Consider the following 16,264-nt stretch of genomic DNA (forward strand, 5'->3'; position numbering starts at 1 on the left):
GGAGCAGGGCATCAAATAATTTCAATAGAGATTATCAAGTTTATTATGTTAATACTTTTGTCATCACGATTCACGATGATGCTGATTGAGTTGAGACGATTTTATTTCGAAATTATTTATTCTAAGCAGACCAAAATTGAAAATATTTAGTATAGAGGCGTATTTAGGGAGAGGCAAAGGGAGCAAAAGCTACAGGCGCCATATTATAAGTCTTTTAAAGGGGCACCGCGCTAGAATTTAAATTTTTAGGGTTTAAGTTTTTTTTGTGGGGGGGAAGGGCGCCAAAATCATAAATACGCTTCTACGCTCAGACTATTGGTGCCTCAATTATGATGAACTAAAGAAAACGTAATAGTTTAAATCTGAAGATGGCAGTTTATGGAGTCATTATAAGCTATTGAAAAAAATGTCAGTCGTTTAAATAGAATATGTATCAAATCAAATTTTATACTTATTAAACGTACCTATGTTAACTCATAATAAAATATATAATAGAAATTTCAAAATTTGTTAAAATTGACGAAATTACATAATTGACCAAAATAGTTTTATTGTAAATAACATCTCTTTTTTTATGTAAACGCGTTTTTAAAAATATTTTTCTTTACCCAATTATTTTAAATATGATATTATTTAAATGTAATTGTGATTCAGTGATTGTGAATACTGGTCTTAATACGTGAATTTAATAAGATAAAAACAATTATATTTTGATTTTCCTGATTCTTAAAAAATATTATTGAAAATTGTAATGTACAAAAGTTTCTTTTTATTTCAATTCAGTGGCAATATAATATTATAATTTAAAATACAAATTCAAATCATTTTTAAAAACATTCGTTTCTTTGCCGCACGTCAGACGATACCTGTATTCCGTAGAAACATAATAAAAATAATATAATATTATATTCAATATTGTAACAATATAATTAATAAATTTATAAATGTCAATGTAATACGTATGATTACGACAATAAAGTAAACGACAAAAATTTTAATTAATCTGTATTGAACAAATGTATAAATAAATCAATATAAATACTAATTTAAAAAAAAATGTATCTATTAACGTGTGTAAATTATTAAGTGTTAGGGACCGAGGTCAGTATGGTATAAGTTTCAAAACGAACCTCCATAGGAATAAGTTGGTGACCCTTGGTATATTGTATACTTATAACCATTTTTACCAGCCTTTTTTTTAGATTGAGGGGAGGGGGTGGTATTGCTCCCATGAAAATGCATCTACTAAACCACTTTCTCCAAAATATGTTAAAGATTTGGAAGATTTACCAGAATACTGAATAATTGTCTTAACAGTTAACAGAAATAAACGGTGTTGACAGATTTATGTGTATCTTGTGTATCGTCTGTATCTAAATACACATAGGTACTGTATATTACAGCCTGCAATACTGCAGATCATGTAAAAATTTAAATGAATAAAACTATTTCATATGCATAGATATTAGATATATAAGATTAATATTTAATAATCATTTTTTTAAAATTGGATATGCAGAACAAAATACTTGTCAACTCAAAAAGAATAAACCAATAATCAATATACGTAATTATTCAAACATTCATTCATTTACCTTTTACCTCGGTCCTTGATAGACCTGATTAATAGTTAGAAATGTGTCATTTTGAGGTTAGACAAATTACGAATGTCTTACCTACTATAGCAAGATGAGTATGAATTGTATGATAAATTCAATACTTATGGTATATCGGCGCATGTAAAGACTTATTTTATAAATCTTTATAATAATCTTACACATATACACGATATCCTGTACCCAGTGGCGTAAACTAATTCAAATTATGGGGGGGGGGCAAAACAAAAGAGTTCAATACCCACCTATTAAAAAAAAATTTTTCGCTGTGCTCCCCTAGATTTGCGCCTCTGTCTGTACCCACTATAGTGTTATAATGTTTGTAGTTTATACGATTGGTTTAACGTGAAGTTAGCTTAGATTTAACAACACTTATATCATGCGACATACGTATTGCAAGTTTTTTTACGAACTGAAAAATATTGTTTAATGGTGTGTTGAATTTTATCTTATATATAATATATATTATATTATATTATAATATATTCATCATTTATCTTTTGTTGGTTCTTAGTATCAGCCAGAGCCCAACTTAGGAAATATGGGCCCGAGGTAATATAATTTTAAGGGCCTTTAATATTTATTAAATGTAATTTAAAAAATACATTGAACATTAAAATAATATAATTGCATTAGCGAACAAAATTTTTATTTACAAGACATATATTAATTTTTAATATTTGTATCATATTTAAATATAAATATATAATTATTAACTAGGTATCTATAAATAGTTATAATAATGTCAGTGCAAATGAAAGATATTAATTAATGTTTACTGTTATGCAAATGTCTAATGAATTACGAAAGCAATAATATCAGTTCACAGTGCCACTTTCATATTTGATCATCAACAGAGGCCCGGGGCTCCAAATAATATCGGGTTCCGCGGCTGTAGCCTGCTACCCTCTCCTCCCCCCAAGTTGGGCTCTATCATCAGTCAACTCTACAAAAAAAGCACTTATTTTGTCTAATTTTGATTCTCAGTTTGCAAGACTCTATATATCCATATAAATGTAGGATACTTACCTATAATACGTATTATAATATTTGAAATTCAAATGTTTTATTTTTATATCATTGTCGATAGTTGAAAAGCTTCAGATGATAATGATGAATCATTCTAAGTGTTCAAAATAACTTTTAAAACACTAATGGCGGCTGATTTAACTCAATATAAGTCTTAAAACTGACTAATGATGTTGCAGGTAACCTTGTCGCATAAACATTTTTTAAATTTTTTTTATAAAGATAACTAATTAAATATTCAAATATGCACAATAAATGCTGAATAATTTGATCAGATATTAAGATTAAAAAATTACTTTTTACAATGTTCAGAGGAGAGAGATATATTAGTTTTCAATAAACATGTATCATGAATAATTCATGAATATTCATTCTATTCATTACTTGGTCATCACCTACAAATTTTTTTTTTTTTAAGATATTTTTAATTGTCATCACTCATCACGGAAACATGGAAATAAAAACTAAAAAATATAAATTGAAGGTAATTATACGATACATCATACATAACCTATTTTCTACAGGCAAACTGTTATTAAATTTAAATACTTGGAAATCAGTCATGTTAAACATTTTGAAATTGTGGTATTTTGAGTATTAAATATGTAGAACTTCTTAGTCCTTTGCGCAATGTTTAAACAAAAGGTATTAAGGTAACATTTGTTTAGACTTCCAAATTCCAATCCAATTCAATTTTATATTTCCTTAAACGTTTTTTAGTGGAATTAAAAAAGAATTGAAGTGTTATCAAAGTTAAATACATTTTTTATGGGCGATTGAAATTTTTACGACATTTGATATTCAAACATTAAAATATTTACAATTAAGCAATTTTAAGTTACATTAGCTAATTTATTAAACAATGAACTGTAGTGTATAATACTACAATAGAACACTTTTTCTAAATTAAATTAAATCATATTATAATAAATAATTAAATTAAATTAATCACTAATAACCCCGCATCCAACCACGACCAAAAGCATGAATATCTGAAGCTGAAGCAACGTTATAGACCATATAGAATAGTCGCCACTACAGTGACAACGACTACATCTTATTATTAAAGGTATAATTTTCTTTTCTTTTTAATATGGATACGGATGCAGTGTTGTAAAGAATACTTTTTTCAAAGTATATTGAAAATTTACTTAAATACTTTTGGTTCTTATTTTTTAGGTTTTTGATAAAAAAAAAAATTACTGCGTTATGTACACAGTAAGTTGAATTAATTTTAGCCGAAAACATTATATTTGAAAATATCATTGTTTGTGTATATAAAATATAATTATGTAAAGGTTTTACATCCCATAAATAATGTTTTTCAACTGAAATTATAAATATCATTAATCTATCGTCTAATTATGTAAATTTATTAAAACCTGAACTTAAAATGTTTAGTTTTATTGGTTTCAGCATGGATTACTTATGAGGAACTTTGTATTAAAATTTTTATGACTTGACTATGAAAATTGTAAGACAATTTACAAATTATTGTGATTTTGACATACAAGTGCCGAACTGCTGAGAACCGTTCGTCCGCCAAAAATGGATTTTCACAGGTGAATTAAAAGTGCATATTCATTAGTTATATTATATTTCAATAATAGTTTTCAGACACTGAACTACCGAAGTTGCTTCTTGTTCTTCCTCTACTGGACTATATGGCTTTTCAGCATAGGCGTTAACTGGGGATGGCAAGGGGGCATTGCCCTCTAAAATAAATTAGGAGTAAGTAATATAATATTAATCAATAATATATTGATATGTAAGATGTAACTATATATTTGCTCCAATGCTTTCCTTAATAAATTTCCATGTTACGCTCATGCCTTCCAATACTCCAGTGGAACAGTGTCAGTATAATATAATACACTACAGAAACTAAAATATATATATTTTCGTACTATAGTGTACTACACAATGTATGCTAAACTTTACATTACCGTGGGGGCCGGGGAGTATGCACACAAACATAAATAAAGCAGTTTCTATATTTATAATATATACTAATACTATATTTATATAGTACGTTATTTTATTAACTATTTATTAATTTTATTAATACAATCTTACGATAAAAGTTACTATACGGTTTTGTCTAAATCTAAATAATCGAGGTTGGATCGAGGATTTTACCCAAGTATCGTGGGCAGATCGTGTTTTGTAAGAGCATTTTTGAGGTTGGCTTAATTTCGACTCTTGCCCGTAACATAAGTATATATAAATATATTATGCAGAAAAGATATTTTTACAAAATATACATAATATATGAATCAATTAAAGATAAAATGAAGAAAAAACAGTAAAAACACTAAAAACAGTTAGGTCATTGCACACTTCTAAATAATTTTGTATAACACACAATTTTATAGTATTAACAATATATACCTGATAATATATAATAATAATAATTAATAATGGCAATATGACATACAATGGCAAGCAAAATGTAGTTATTTTCGAGTTTTCGAGGCCGTTCTTGTGACTGATAACAGTTGTTATCTGACTGCGGAGTGTTGTCGCGTATTAATTCAACACAGAATTTCTACGTCAATTGTTACTGATACGCTCCGTTCCGCGCGCACTACAACGTTACACTGGATAACGGAAGTATCGACACGACCGCTCTGTGCTTATCAATAGCACCGTGTCCGTTCCGTATTGTCATGAAACGTTTAGGTGATTCCTTAGCACGACCATTGACATATTCGGTGAGTGGAGATTGTAGAATCGTTCGCTGAACTGATTTAGTGGATTGTTCATTTCAACTCTTTCGTTTGTAAACGACACGTATCTAATGGACGATGAATTATTTGATTCACTGGAATCATTCGGCAGCGAGCCAGCCGAACTTAAACTCGGCTCGACGTTTTCCGGAAAAGGTCCTGGATTCCATACGTTACGATGTAAGTTAATACTTTCATAAATATAAAATTGATTACCTTCATCAATACTGACCAATAGGTAACTACTTACTACCAACGTTGTGTGGGGTTAAAATTGTGATCTCATTTGATATCTTATTTAATTAATCCCAGAAAAGAATGCTCTTATAGTATGCTTAAAATTATACATCTTCAGTGACTTCAGCTAAGGCAAACGAAAGCTATTAGATAAAACTAATTGATGGACCTAAAAAATATTATTTTAATTAAACGCATACATGATGCGTATGGATTAGATTATAAGGAATATCCATTTTTACGCACATGGTTTTAAAAGCGAGTATTTTATAATAGTGTTTAGATTAAAAAAGGATTAAAACACTGATAAAAACAAGTTTCTAAAGTGTGTATATTACATCTGGAAATTAAAATTTATATTGTAAATATATGAACCCATTTCACAATACTCTAAAAAATCATTTTCAGATGATTTTAAACCTGCAAGTGTAGATATAAACAAACCAGCTAGTGTTGACATAAGTTCGGCAAATCGTGAAGTTACAGTTTCATTACCCAACTTTGATGGTGCTGGTGCAGCACACACAGTCTATAAAGGGTCGCACAAAGATTACACAAAAGAATGTGTTCTCATTATAGATCATACGACTGGAGAAATAACATTAGAAAAACTCACTACTAATGTACAACTCAAATCAACCAGGTAAATATTACCTATAATTTATCAAAATTTAATTAATTATTGATATGTAATAACATGTATAAACAATTTTTAGAAATGCGGTTGAGAAACCACAAAAACCTATAGTACAGATTAATCCAGTTTTGTCTGAAAAAAATAGGACAGCTACTGTAGATAAACGATTGAAAGGCAAAATACAACAAAAAAAACAAGTTAAAAAATCACCCAAAAAAGCTTCTCAGTCACCTAAAGTGGCAAATTTGTCACCACCAAATAATGCTCAACATATGAATAAATCGCCGCAATTTTTCATGTAATTATAAAGCCCAAGAGTATAATAATAGTAATTTAAATAATTTAATTTATACTATTAAAAGTTTTCAAGAATGATATAAAAAAAATGTGATTTTTCTTTTAAAATGTTGAATGTCTTTTATTACAGGTCGGAATCTCCAATGTCTTCCAGTCTTCCATTACTAAATGATGATGATTGCTCAATGACTGGGTTTGATTCCCAAGCACATCCCAGTTTTTCGTTATCTGATATCAAAACGGACATTAAGACCGATATTAAAACAGAAGTAAGTTTTCATTATAATATTTTTATCTACACGCTATAAAATACAAAAATACTATAATTACATATGAATAAAAAATAGTGTATATTATTTTTTAAAATAGATAAAAACTAGTTTTTTTTTTAACACTTATAAGTTGTAATATAGTAAATTTTTAATTATGACTTGTAAGTATTTAAAATTAAGGTGATTGAAGTAAAACTAATGTTTTGCGAGATACCATGAGATGTGTGGACGGGGGGTCCTATACTCTAATCACCTAAATTTAAAATACTTATCTTATAAGCTACACATCTGAAATTTAAATTTTTATGTACCGAAATACTCCATAAAATATTTTCTTTCAGAATATGAAATTAAAAATGTTTGTTGTCATTCAAAAAAGTGTGAAAACACTAAAAAAAATAAAGATAGAAATATATCATTTTTTTTAAAAAATATTTTTATATTTTAACCCTTTCACTGTTCCAGACTATTAGTCCAAACTATTTAAAATTATGTTGGAAAAAAGCACAGTAGATTATAATCTATATACATATTCAAATTTTTTTTTTGAAAAAAATATAACAATATTGAGCTCTATTATCAATAACTATTAAATATTTTAACTATTTTTCATAAACATTTTTATTTTTAAATCATAAACTTAATCTAATTCTCATCATCTAATTAAGATAATGTCAGTGCACTATTTATTTTTATCTAATGCACGCAACATATACTCTGTCTCAAAAGAGAATAATCAGTTGACCAACCGATTGTTGTCCATTTCTGTTCATCTTCCACCAATGACCCATCCTATTGGGCGGTCCCAAAATTAAGTATAATAATATTACTAATTAAGAATATTAGTCATAAATGTTCATATGTTGTCTTCGGCAAATATTAGCTAGCAAGGTGGGGGAAATTTGGCCTTGCCACTGCCGGAGCGATCAGTTGGTATGTGCGAAAAGTGATTATTCCCTTTTGAAATAGGGTATTGATAATTTGTGTTCACTAGAACCAATATTGTGTTTTATCTTTAATATTACAGTGAATCAGTGTATTATTAAACTTAAAATGAGGAACATTATCTATGTAATATGCTTGACTTTAATATATTTTAATTTTTATGCAAGTTATGAGTATGCAAAATATTAAAATTTAAAAATACCCTCATATTCCAGAAAAATTTAAATACTGTTAAGAAAAGACAGTATACAAACTTAGATAAAGTTCTTGACTTTAAGTTTGAAAATAAACTAATTCATTCCAACATTACAAGATTGGTTTTGCAGAACATAAATTTTCCAAATGGGGTATATATCAGAGAAAAACAAATATTGCTTCTTTTAATTTATGTTATTCAAATAAAATCTTATTAATTGCCATACATTTTACTATTTTTTATAAAACATTGCTGGTTCCATTAAATTAAGTAATCGCTTATGATAAAAAAATATACCTTCAATTGAAAATTTATATTTGTATCACAAAAATTTACAAATTTAGTAGTTAATAAGTAGTTTAAATTAAAGAATCTAATAGATACCTGAAATGTATTAGAAGTATTTTATAGTACAATTTATTATCACTAAACTTGTTTTATTTTTAGCTTTGTTGGTGCCCTAATCTGCTAAGCGCTAACTATAAATGTACCAAAATCTTCTAGAATATTTAAAATTAAAATTAAAAAATAGATATTGCATTTACTAAATTTACATTTTTTTTTCTTATTTGTATGTATTATTTATAATACTTTTTTTGAAATAAATGAGGTATTTTTAACGCAGCCTTTACTTTTGGGAATAAATTAAATGTACAATGTGTTGGATCTAATAAATATAGTGAGAGGGGTGGGTTGAGTACTAAGAAACACAGAAAAAAATTATGGACATTATCTTGATCCATTAAGATGTCCCGAATATATGATATTTTCCAATTTCTCCTTCCTTTCACAACACTTTTATTTCACAAAGACTGGTATATGAATAATTAATAAACTATACGTTTTAGTCAACAAAACTATAACAATCTATCTAAAGATTTATTAATCTAACAACATTTTTTATTATTTTAAATTTACATTGTTATCTTTTACATAAGTCTGACATGTTGTGCTTAGTGTCCAAATCAAAAATTGTTAAATAATTGACCAAAACAGATTAAGTATTTGTAGTCAAGAATTACTTCATGACACTGCATTCTTTTCAGCCAGTAATCTCATTTTTAATCAACCATACCTGTTATATATTGTGTAATATTAATATTAAAACAAAGAACAATTTTATATAATTTATATTTATTTTATATATATGTTTCTTTTTTAATTGTACCAGACAATAATAATTTGACAATATTTTAACAATGCTTGTAAATTTTATTATGTTATTTTCTGATATATTTTTATAATTAAGGTACATAAAATAAAATGTAAATATTGATATGTATTTTATATAATTAATGTGTTTCTATTTTCTGTTTTTATTTTGCTATTTATGACTAATTAATTATTTTGAATTTTTAGTCCTATGACGATTTGGTCCCTGCAGCTAGAAGTTTAGAACTTAGCGAATCATCTAGTGATTCTGGATCAAGTAGTTCATCAGACAGCGACAGTGATGATTCAACAACACCTCCTCCTCCTCCTGTTTCTCAAAAAACCGTAGAAAAACACCCTTCACCCATTTTTAATTCTCCAAACACTAATGGTACTAAAATTTATTTAAAGTTTATTTACAATTTCATTATTACATATTATTACCTTTACTTTAGGCTTTAAAGGTCGTCTAGTAGATCCAGGACGTATTTTAGATGAAGATCTTCAACTTTCCGAAACAGATTCAGACTGACTGCCATTTTGCGGCGATTTAATTGAATACCAAATACCCCAAATCGAAGCCGTTCAGTCGTGCATCAACAATAAAAAAAATTCTTATGATTATGTATTTTTAAACCTACTTAAATCTCTTTTGATTAAAAATAAAAATAATTACAAAAATGTACTTTATTTTGAGTAAGGCAAACAAATCAACAAGAATAACTTGTATATAAATTACAAAAAGTTTCATTCGGCTAACAGAACAAGTTTACTAAAGAGTTTGCATACATTAAAGGTTTCACAGGTGGATGAGGTACAGCAGTATATGTAGTAAACTTTGGCTTAAGACAGTGTCCCTCTAGTGTGATGAATGCTCCTTTGTTACCCATTGTGTCACAATAATTTGGAGCAGAAAACACAGTAATACATTTAGAATCATGTGCTTCTTCATAGCCTTTAGCTTTGACCTCGTGGCTACGGATAATATAATCTAAGTTGTTAAGTTCAACAAATGTTTTGGTGACATCTGGTCCAAATTGTACTCCAACACCACGTTTACTTGGAGAACGTCCTGGAGCATCTTGAGGATCTGACCATAGCATGTCACACATCAGTCCTTCTTCTGGTGGTTGCCTATTTCGGTAAATGTTTTCAATATCCTTTAAAGTAACATTATCTTTAGAAAACAAACCACCGTGCATAACTAAAACACGTCTGTTGATGCAGTGGGCAAGCGGGAGCCAGTTGTAAACTTCTGTGAAAAGGTTAGCCATTTCAACTGAATATTTAGACTTAACCTCACCTTCAAATCCATACATTCTATTCATAGTAACACTTTCATGGTTACCACGAGACATAAAGAATTTATCAGGGAAAAGAAGCTTGAATCCAAACAAGGTGAAAATACATTCAACAGAAAATGATCCTCGGTCGACAAAATCACCATTAAACAAATAAGGATTTGTATCTGATGGTAAACCATTCAATTCAAATATGTTCAACAGATCGTAAAACTGGCCATGAATATCACCACATACAGTAAATTTCTCATCAGACTTAATATTTATATGAACAAGAGTTGGTTGTTTTTCTAAATATTTTTTAACATCCAACAGTATTTTGTAAGCATATTTTTTATGCAACTTACCCTGTTCTCGGTAAGTTTTAATTAGTTCTTTCATGAACTCGAGTGTGACTTTCCCATCATTTAAACATGGTCCACTGTAATCATTTTCGATTTTCATCGATTCAATGTCTATTTGTTCGGAAACGCTTTTGGTGTCTTCTACGGATATGGCTTTTTCAAAAGCCAATCGTTTTACCAATTTATTACATTCAGTGTACTTGCGATTAGCGTCCTTGTCATTGGGCAACGCCTTCACGACCACTTCATAATCTTTTAGCGCTTCTTTGAACTTGCCGAGCGACATATACGCTGTTGCACGACGATAATATCCCTTTAAGTATTTAGGATCGAGCTGTATAGCTTTTGTTGCGTCGGCCAAGGCGTAACCGTATGCTTCAGTTTTGGAATGAGCGAAGCTACGGTTTGCATAGTACGCGGCGAAATTGTGAGGTTTCGTCGACGAACTTTCACACATCGCAATTGCTTTGGAATAGAAATCAATAGCATCGGCATAACGTTTAGCGGAAAAATGAACATTAGCTTCTTCTTTCATCCGCTCAGCATGGGTGATATCCGCTTCGCGATAATCCAACTTGCACTCGCCGTTCATTTCAGTAAATTTTATAAAATAACAACAAAACTAAAAGGAACAATTTAATAATTCAAACACAAATTCGGGTTCAGAAAAAAAAATAAAAGATTTTAATACAAATATTCACTACTCGAGTACTTACTGGGGAAAATTGGTAATTTTAAGCGAGAATAAAATTGTATTTTGTTTATTTATTAATAAAAAAAATTACAGTGTGTTCGTGATAAACACGTGATATATATACTTATCAAAATATTAACTACAATAGTTAAAACTTATTCGCAACTTTACTATTTTTATTATTATCTCTTAAAGAATATTATAATTTATTTATTTAACGAAATAATCTGATGGCTGATACAAGCATTTACATTTTTATAGGAAATAATTTTGGAATACAATTTTAAATAATTCCTGAAAATATTAACTTAAAATTATGTTGGCAACAATCTAAACAATTTCTCGATAAACGGTAAACACGTGATAAATAAAAAAAAAATGAAATCTTAAATAATAAATCATAATCATAATAATCATAAATAATTATAAAATACCTAAAATATAGGTATATACATTATATAATATTATAGATAATAGATTATAGGTAAATTTTAAATAGGTAATCGCTATTCTGTGTTTTCATGGTAAATGGTGAATTGGTCCGGCAATAGACTATAACTATATTAATAATTTAATTTGTTATATACTTTTTCCAATAGATTATATTAATAATAATTGATAACAATATTTATTTTAATTTATTTTGTCTTTATTTAGAAATATAAAATCTCAATCATGAGTGAAACATTGAAAATGTTAAAAGAACAATCTAAAATAAGAAAGAAATTATTGGCCAAAACGGTAAACTTAAAAAAATAATTTATTTAAAAAATATATATTCGTGATATATATATTTTTTTAATTGTTATTCGTAGCTAGGGTTTTCCGACGTTCAACAGTTACGACGAGCTTTGAATACTCATAGAGAGGGTATACCAATGAGTTCTGTTCGTAAAGTAATAAATAAAGTTAATGCCCAACCAAAGAGCCCAGAACATACATACAATGATTCGTCAACATTTCTCAAAGGTACACAATCATCAAATCCTCACAATGATTATTGTCAACATTTTGTTGATACCGGTCAACGCCCACAAAATTTTATTAGAGATGTGGGTCTTACTGACAGATTTGAAGAATATCCTAAGCTAAGGGAATTGATTCGTTTAAAGGTATCATTAAAAAAAAAAATTAAAATTGAGTTTTAAAAACTAAATAGTTTATAGTTAAACTTGTTAAACTTTTTATTTATATTAGAAATTAATACTTATAAGTTTCCAAATATTGTGTACCAATGTCAAATTATTTTCTATAGTATAGTTATTGTAAATTAAAAAAAGATACTTTAAACATTTCCTTAAAATATTTACTTAACATACTTTGAATTATTTAATAGGATGAACTTATACAACAAACTGCTACTCCTCCAATGTTTCTGAAATGCGACCTAAGCACATATAATTTAAAATCATTAAACATAAAATTTGATGTCATACTTATTGAACCACCACTTGAAGAATATCAAAGGACACTAGGAGTAACCAATACAAAATTATGGAATTGGAAACAGGTTAGCCTTTTTAATAATTATTTTACATTAAATTATAACCATCTGAAATCCTTATTTATAAATAAATAATATACCTCTCAATTATTTTGGGTACATCTAAGTTGTAGCAGTGCATCTACTTAAAAATTAAATAAACTTATTATTCAATTTTCTCAATCTCTATTTAATCTTTGCTTATTATTTACTCGTTAGCAACCAAATATACCGTATAGAACAAGAACAACAATTATAGCCTTAAAAAGAATTTGCCTTAATACCTTTTTATGAATTGTACTAAGCATTATATATTAGTAAAATATTTGTAAAATATTATAGATGTATGAATTAAATTAAGTATTTAATTTGTTTAGCCCGAGTTGTTCTTTCTCCTATTTACTATTTAGTACATTTTATTTTTTTCCCTTATATTTAATTATAAATGTTATAATTTATATTATCTGACGAGTTTCATAATTAAATATATCTTATTTACTGTATGTTATACATAAACATAATAAATATACATCTTTTTATAATTTGAATAGATAATGGACCTAGAATTAGGTGAATTAGCTGCTAACCGTAGTTTTATTTTTCTCTGGTGTGGTTCATCTGATGGTTTGGATAAAGGTCGTGATTGTTTACGTCGATGGGGTTTTAGACGATGTGAAGATATTTGTTGGATTCGAACAAATTCTAAAAATCCTGGACATTCAAAAAACCTAGAACCAAATGCTGTTTTTCAACGCACTAAGGTTGGCTATTATTACACCATTGTAGTCATTTTATTTTAACTGATTTTATGGATTTTAGGAACATTGTTTGATGGGCATTAAAGGAACAGTTCGTCGATCTACAGACGGTGACTATATTCACGCTAATGTTGATATTGATTTGATTATTAGTGAAGAGAATGAACATGGTTCAATAGAAAAACCTGTTGAAATATTCCATATAATTGAACATTTTTGCCTAGGAAAAAGAAGGTATTTTATCTAATAAATATAGTAAAATCTTTGATTTAAAAATTATTATACTATTTATATGGTTTTAAATTTTTTATTACTGTTGATTTTTCCTTTAGATTACATTTATTTGGTCGAGACAGTACTATACGTCCAGGATGGCTTACTTTAGGACCTGAATTGACTAATTCTAATTTTAACACAGAAATGTATAACGGATATTTTAGTAATGGTCAATTAACAACTGGTTGTACTGACCGTATTGAGGTACTTAGACCAAAGTCGCCTCCACCTAAATGTAAAATGCCTATAGGAATAAGAAAAAATAACCCTTGTATGAATAGAGGTAGAGGAAGAATTTAATAATTATTTTTTTTTATGTAAGACTGCTAATTAGAAAGATTTACTAATCAGTGAAACTTGAACAACTTTATAATAAAAATGTATGAATAAAATATTTTTAAGTTATACTAGAGTATACATTTTGTACTTTCTTTCTCCTCGGTTTTTATAGGTGTTTAATCTTGCTCAAATATCAATTTTCAAATGCCACTTGAACTTTTAAGTACTGTATTTTTGAACTGTTTTTAACCTTTCTAATTTATATTAGACAGTTTTTTTTCTATTTTATACAATATTACTCTAGATTTTTTAAAATATTTATGTGTAAATACTAAATAGTAGGTCATAGAAAAAAATATAATAAAAATAGATCTTATCTCCTAAGAAACACATTTTTTTTTAGCTTTTATTAGAGTTAATTTACATATTAAAAAATTTAAGGTACTTAAGAATATTATCTAAGATATCCATAAGCTTTTATTAATATTGTAATTTAAAAGTAAGTCATGACTTCATGAGCATTTTAAAGTTGTGATATTTTACATTGCTATAACTCACTTTAAAATGATAATATCATCAATAAAAGCATATAACATCCTCTTAAACAATGTTGATCTTTATGAAGTTCCTGTTATCTCTAAAGTGATTATATTTATAGTTTCCTCAATATTTATATTGTAATTTTAATTGTAAATTGTAAATTTAAATATTTAATTAAGGTGATTAAAATTGTATTTGTTGTGTAGAATAATCTGCTCATAAGTATAAAAATAAAATATATCATAATTTTTTTTGAAATTCTTTTTGTTGAATTCATAATATATATAGGTAAATATTTTAAGTCCCAACTAATGTTTTTAAATTATAGTAAAATAATTATTCTTCACTTAAATATATAATTATATCCATATTAATATAAAAAAAATTGTGCCTATATATAATGTATTAATGAGTTAAAAATGTTGAAATTTATACCATATATATATAAAATAATGATAATATAAACACTATAAAAATTTCAAGTATCTATTGATATTTGTTTTTGAATAACAATAAAAACCAAAAATCATTAAAAAAAAAATATTTATTACATAGGTTAAAATCTTATGTTGTAAGATCTTAAATTTCAAATTCTCATAAAAAATTAATTTGGCTTTCTAGTAAAATTTTAAATGCTTATAAAAAATATTGAAATAATACATTTTTAGTCAATCATAAATTTTTTATTAACATTTAAAAAAAAAATTAAAATTTCAATTTTCTATAACTAAATCAAAAAGTCAAAATATTTTGAAAACTATATTATGTATAGAATACACAATTATAATGTACATACTGAATAGTTCAAGTCTGCTATTATTCATTTTTGAATTATAAAAAAAATCAATTTACTCAAAAACTGGTTTAGACTTAGAAACTTGGCCTTTCCTTACCTTTCCAAATTAAAAAAAAAAGTACTGATTTAAATTTATGATTCAAATTCGTGAAAAGAAACCCACTTATTATCCATAATTTTAAATAATTCATTAAGTAGAAAAAACAGTTCCCATTTCATGAAATAAGATAATTTCAAGTGAATATAACATAAATCACCAATAGAATATAAAATGTATAGCCCAATAGCCGTATAGGTTAAAGTAAACTGTACATAATATTGTTAAGAGGATGCCAGCGTAGTATTTGTTATCTCACGCGCAACATAGCAAATTTTACGTTCACAAAAATGATTATAACCATATTAATTTCTCAAATTAGAGTGAAATGACCTATGACAGAATTTAAAGCTAAGAACATTGTCTTGGGCATCTCATAAGCGTTTCATTATATTTTTATTTTAAATCGAGTTATGAGTATTTAAAAATTGTAAATTGTTTATACATCTTAAAAAACTCATAACTAGCTTTAAAATAAAAATATAATAAAACGCCTAAGAGAATCCCTAGATAATGTTCTAATCTTTAAATTTTATAATAGGTCATTTCAGTCTAATTTAAAAAATTAATATGGTTATAATCATTT

The 16,264-nt window shown here is 27.1% G+C and overlaps 3 protein-coding genes and 1 long non-coding RNA gene across 8 annotated transcripts; 3 read left to right on the forward strand and 1 right to left on the reverse strand.

Annotated features, from left to right (window-relative positions):
- Nucleotides 1-3,082: 3,082 nt before the first annotated feature.
- LOC132918468 (uncharacterized) lies at nucleotides 3,083-4,625 on the forward strand. The gene is made up of 3 exons (XR_009660506.1): nucleotides 3,083-3,129; nucleotides 4,062-4,207; nucleotides 4,256-4,625. It is a non-coding gene; the product is annotated as an uncharacterized LOC132918468 (long non-coding RNA).
- A 627-nt stretch (nucleotides 4,626-5,252) lies between these two features.
- Nucleotides 5,253-9,795, forward strand: LOC132918467 (ELL-associated factor 2). The gene is made up of 6 exons (XM_060979707.1): nucleotides 5,253-5,554; nucleotides 6,020-6,254; nucleotides 6,328-6,546; nucleotides 6,676-6,814; nucleotides 9,318-9,501; nucleotides 9,566-9,795. Exons 1-6 carry the CDS (start codon nucleotides 5,446-5,448, stop codon nucleotides 9,640-9,642), a joined length of 963 nt encoding a protein of 320 aa, XP_060835690.1. The 5' UTR covers nucleotides 5,253-5,445; the 3' UTR covers nucleotides 9,643-9,795.
- LOC132918465 (serine/threonine-protein phosphatase 5) lies at nucleotides 9,783-11,541 on the reverse strand. The gene has a single exon (XM_060979700.1). The coding sequence runs from the start codon at nucleotides 11,345-11,347 to the stop codon at nucleotides 9,866-9,868; it is 1,482 nt and encodes a 493-aa protein (XP_060835683.1). The 5' UTR covers nucleotides 11,348-11,541; the 3' UTR covers nucleotides 9,783-9,865.
- A 286-nt stretch (nucleotides 11,542-11,827) lies between these two features.
- On the forward strand, nucleotides 11,828-14,381 carry LOC132918466 (N6-adenosine-methyltransferase non-catalytic subunit). 5 transcript variants are annotated; one of them, XM_060979703.1, is made up of 7 exons: nucleotides 11,828-11,894; nucleotides 12,107-12,190; nucleotides 12,265-12,561; nucleotides 12,786-12,959; nucleotides 13,484-13,693; nucleotides 13,752-13,924; nucleotides 14,023-14,381. In XM_060979703.1, the coding sequence occupies exons 2-7, from the start codon at nucleotides 12,125-12,127 to the stop codon at nucleotides 14,264-14,266; spliced, it is 1,164 nt and encodes a 387-aa protein (XP_060835686.1). In that variant the 5' UTR covers nucleotides 11,828-11,894; nucleotides 12,107-12,124; the 3' UTR covers nucleotides 14,267-14,381. The 5 variants fall into 5 exon arrangements, with proteins under 5 accessions (XP_060835686.1, XP_060835688.1, XP_060835684.1 ...); XM_060979705.1 differs by lacking the exon at nucleotides 11,828-11,894 and adding an exon at nucleotides 11,915-11,933; XM_060979701.1 differs by lacking the exon at nucleotides 11,828-11,894 and adding an exon at nucleotides 11,955-11,973.
- The last annotated feature ends 1,883 nt before the right edge of the window (nucleotides 14,382-16,264 follow it).

This window comes from Rhopalosiphum padi, chromosome 1 (assembly GCF_020882245.1).
Source record: "Rhopalosiphum padi isolate XX-2018 chromosome 1, ASM2088224v1, whole genome shotgun sequence".
NCBI classification, from domain to species: Eukaryota; Metazoa; Arthropoda; class Insecta; order Hemiptera; family Aphididae; genus Rhopalosiphum; species Rhopalosiphum padi.

Excerpts from the sequence above, each read along its gene's own strand:
- LOC132918467 (XM_060979707.1), top strand. The coding sequence starts at position 5,446 with ATGGACGATGAATTATTTGATTCACTGGAATCATTCGGCAGCGAGCCA. Across the intron at positions 5,555-6,019 it reads TGGATTCCATACGTTACGAT|ATGATTTTAAACCTGCAAGT; the intron begins GTAAGTTAATAC and ends AATCATTTTCAG. Across the intron at positions 9,502-9,565 it reads TAATTCTCCAAACACTAATG|GCTTTAAAGGTCGTCTAGTA; the intron begins GTACTAAAATTT and ends CCTTTACTTTAG.
- LOC132918465 (XM_060979700.1), bottom strand. The coding sequence starts at position 11,347 with ATGAACGGCGAGTGCAAGTTGGATTATCGCGAAGCGGATATCACCCAT.
- LOC132918466 (XM_060979701.1), top strand. Across the intron at positions 12,191-12,264 it reads AGAAATTATTGGCCAAAACG|CTAGGGTTTTCCGACGTTCA; the intron begins GTAAACTTAAAA and ends TGTTATTCGTAG. Across the intron at positions 12,562-12,785 it reads GGGAATTGATTCGTTTAAAG|GATGAACTTATACAACAAAC; the intron begins GTATCATTAAAA and ends ATTATTTAATAG.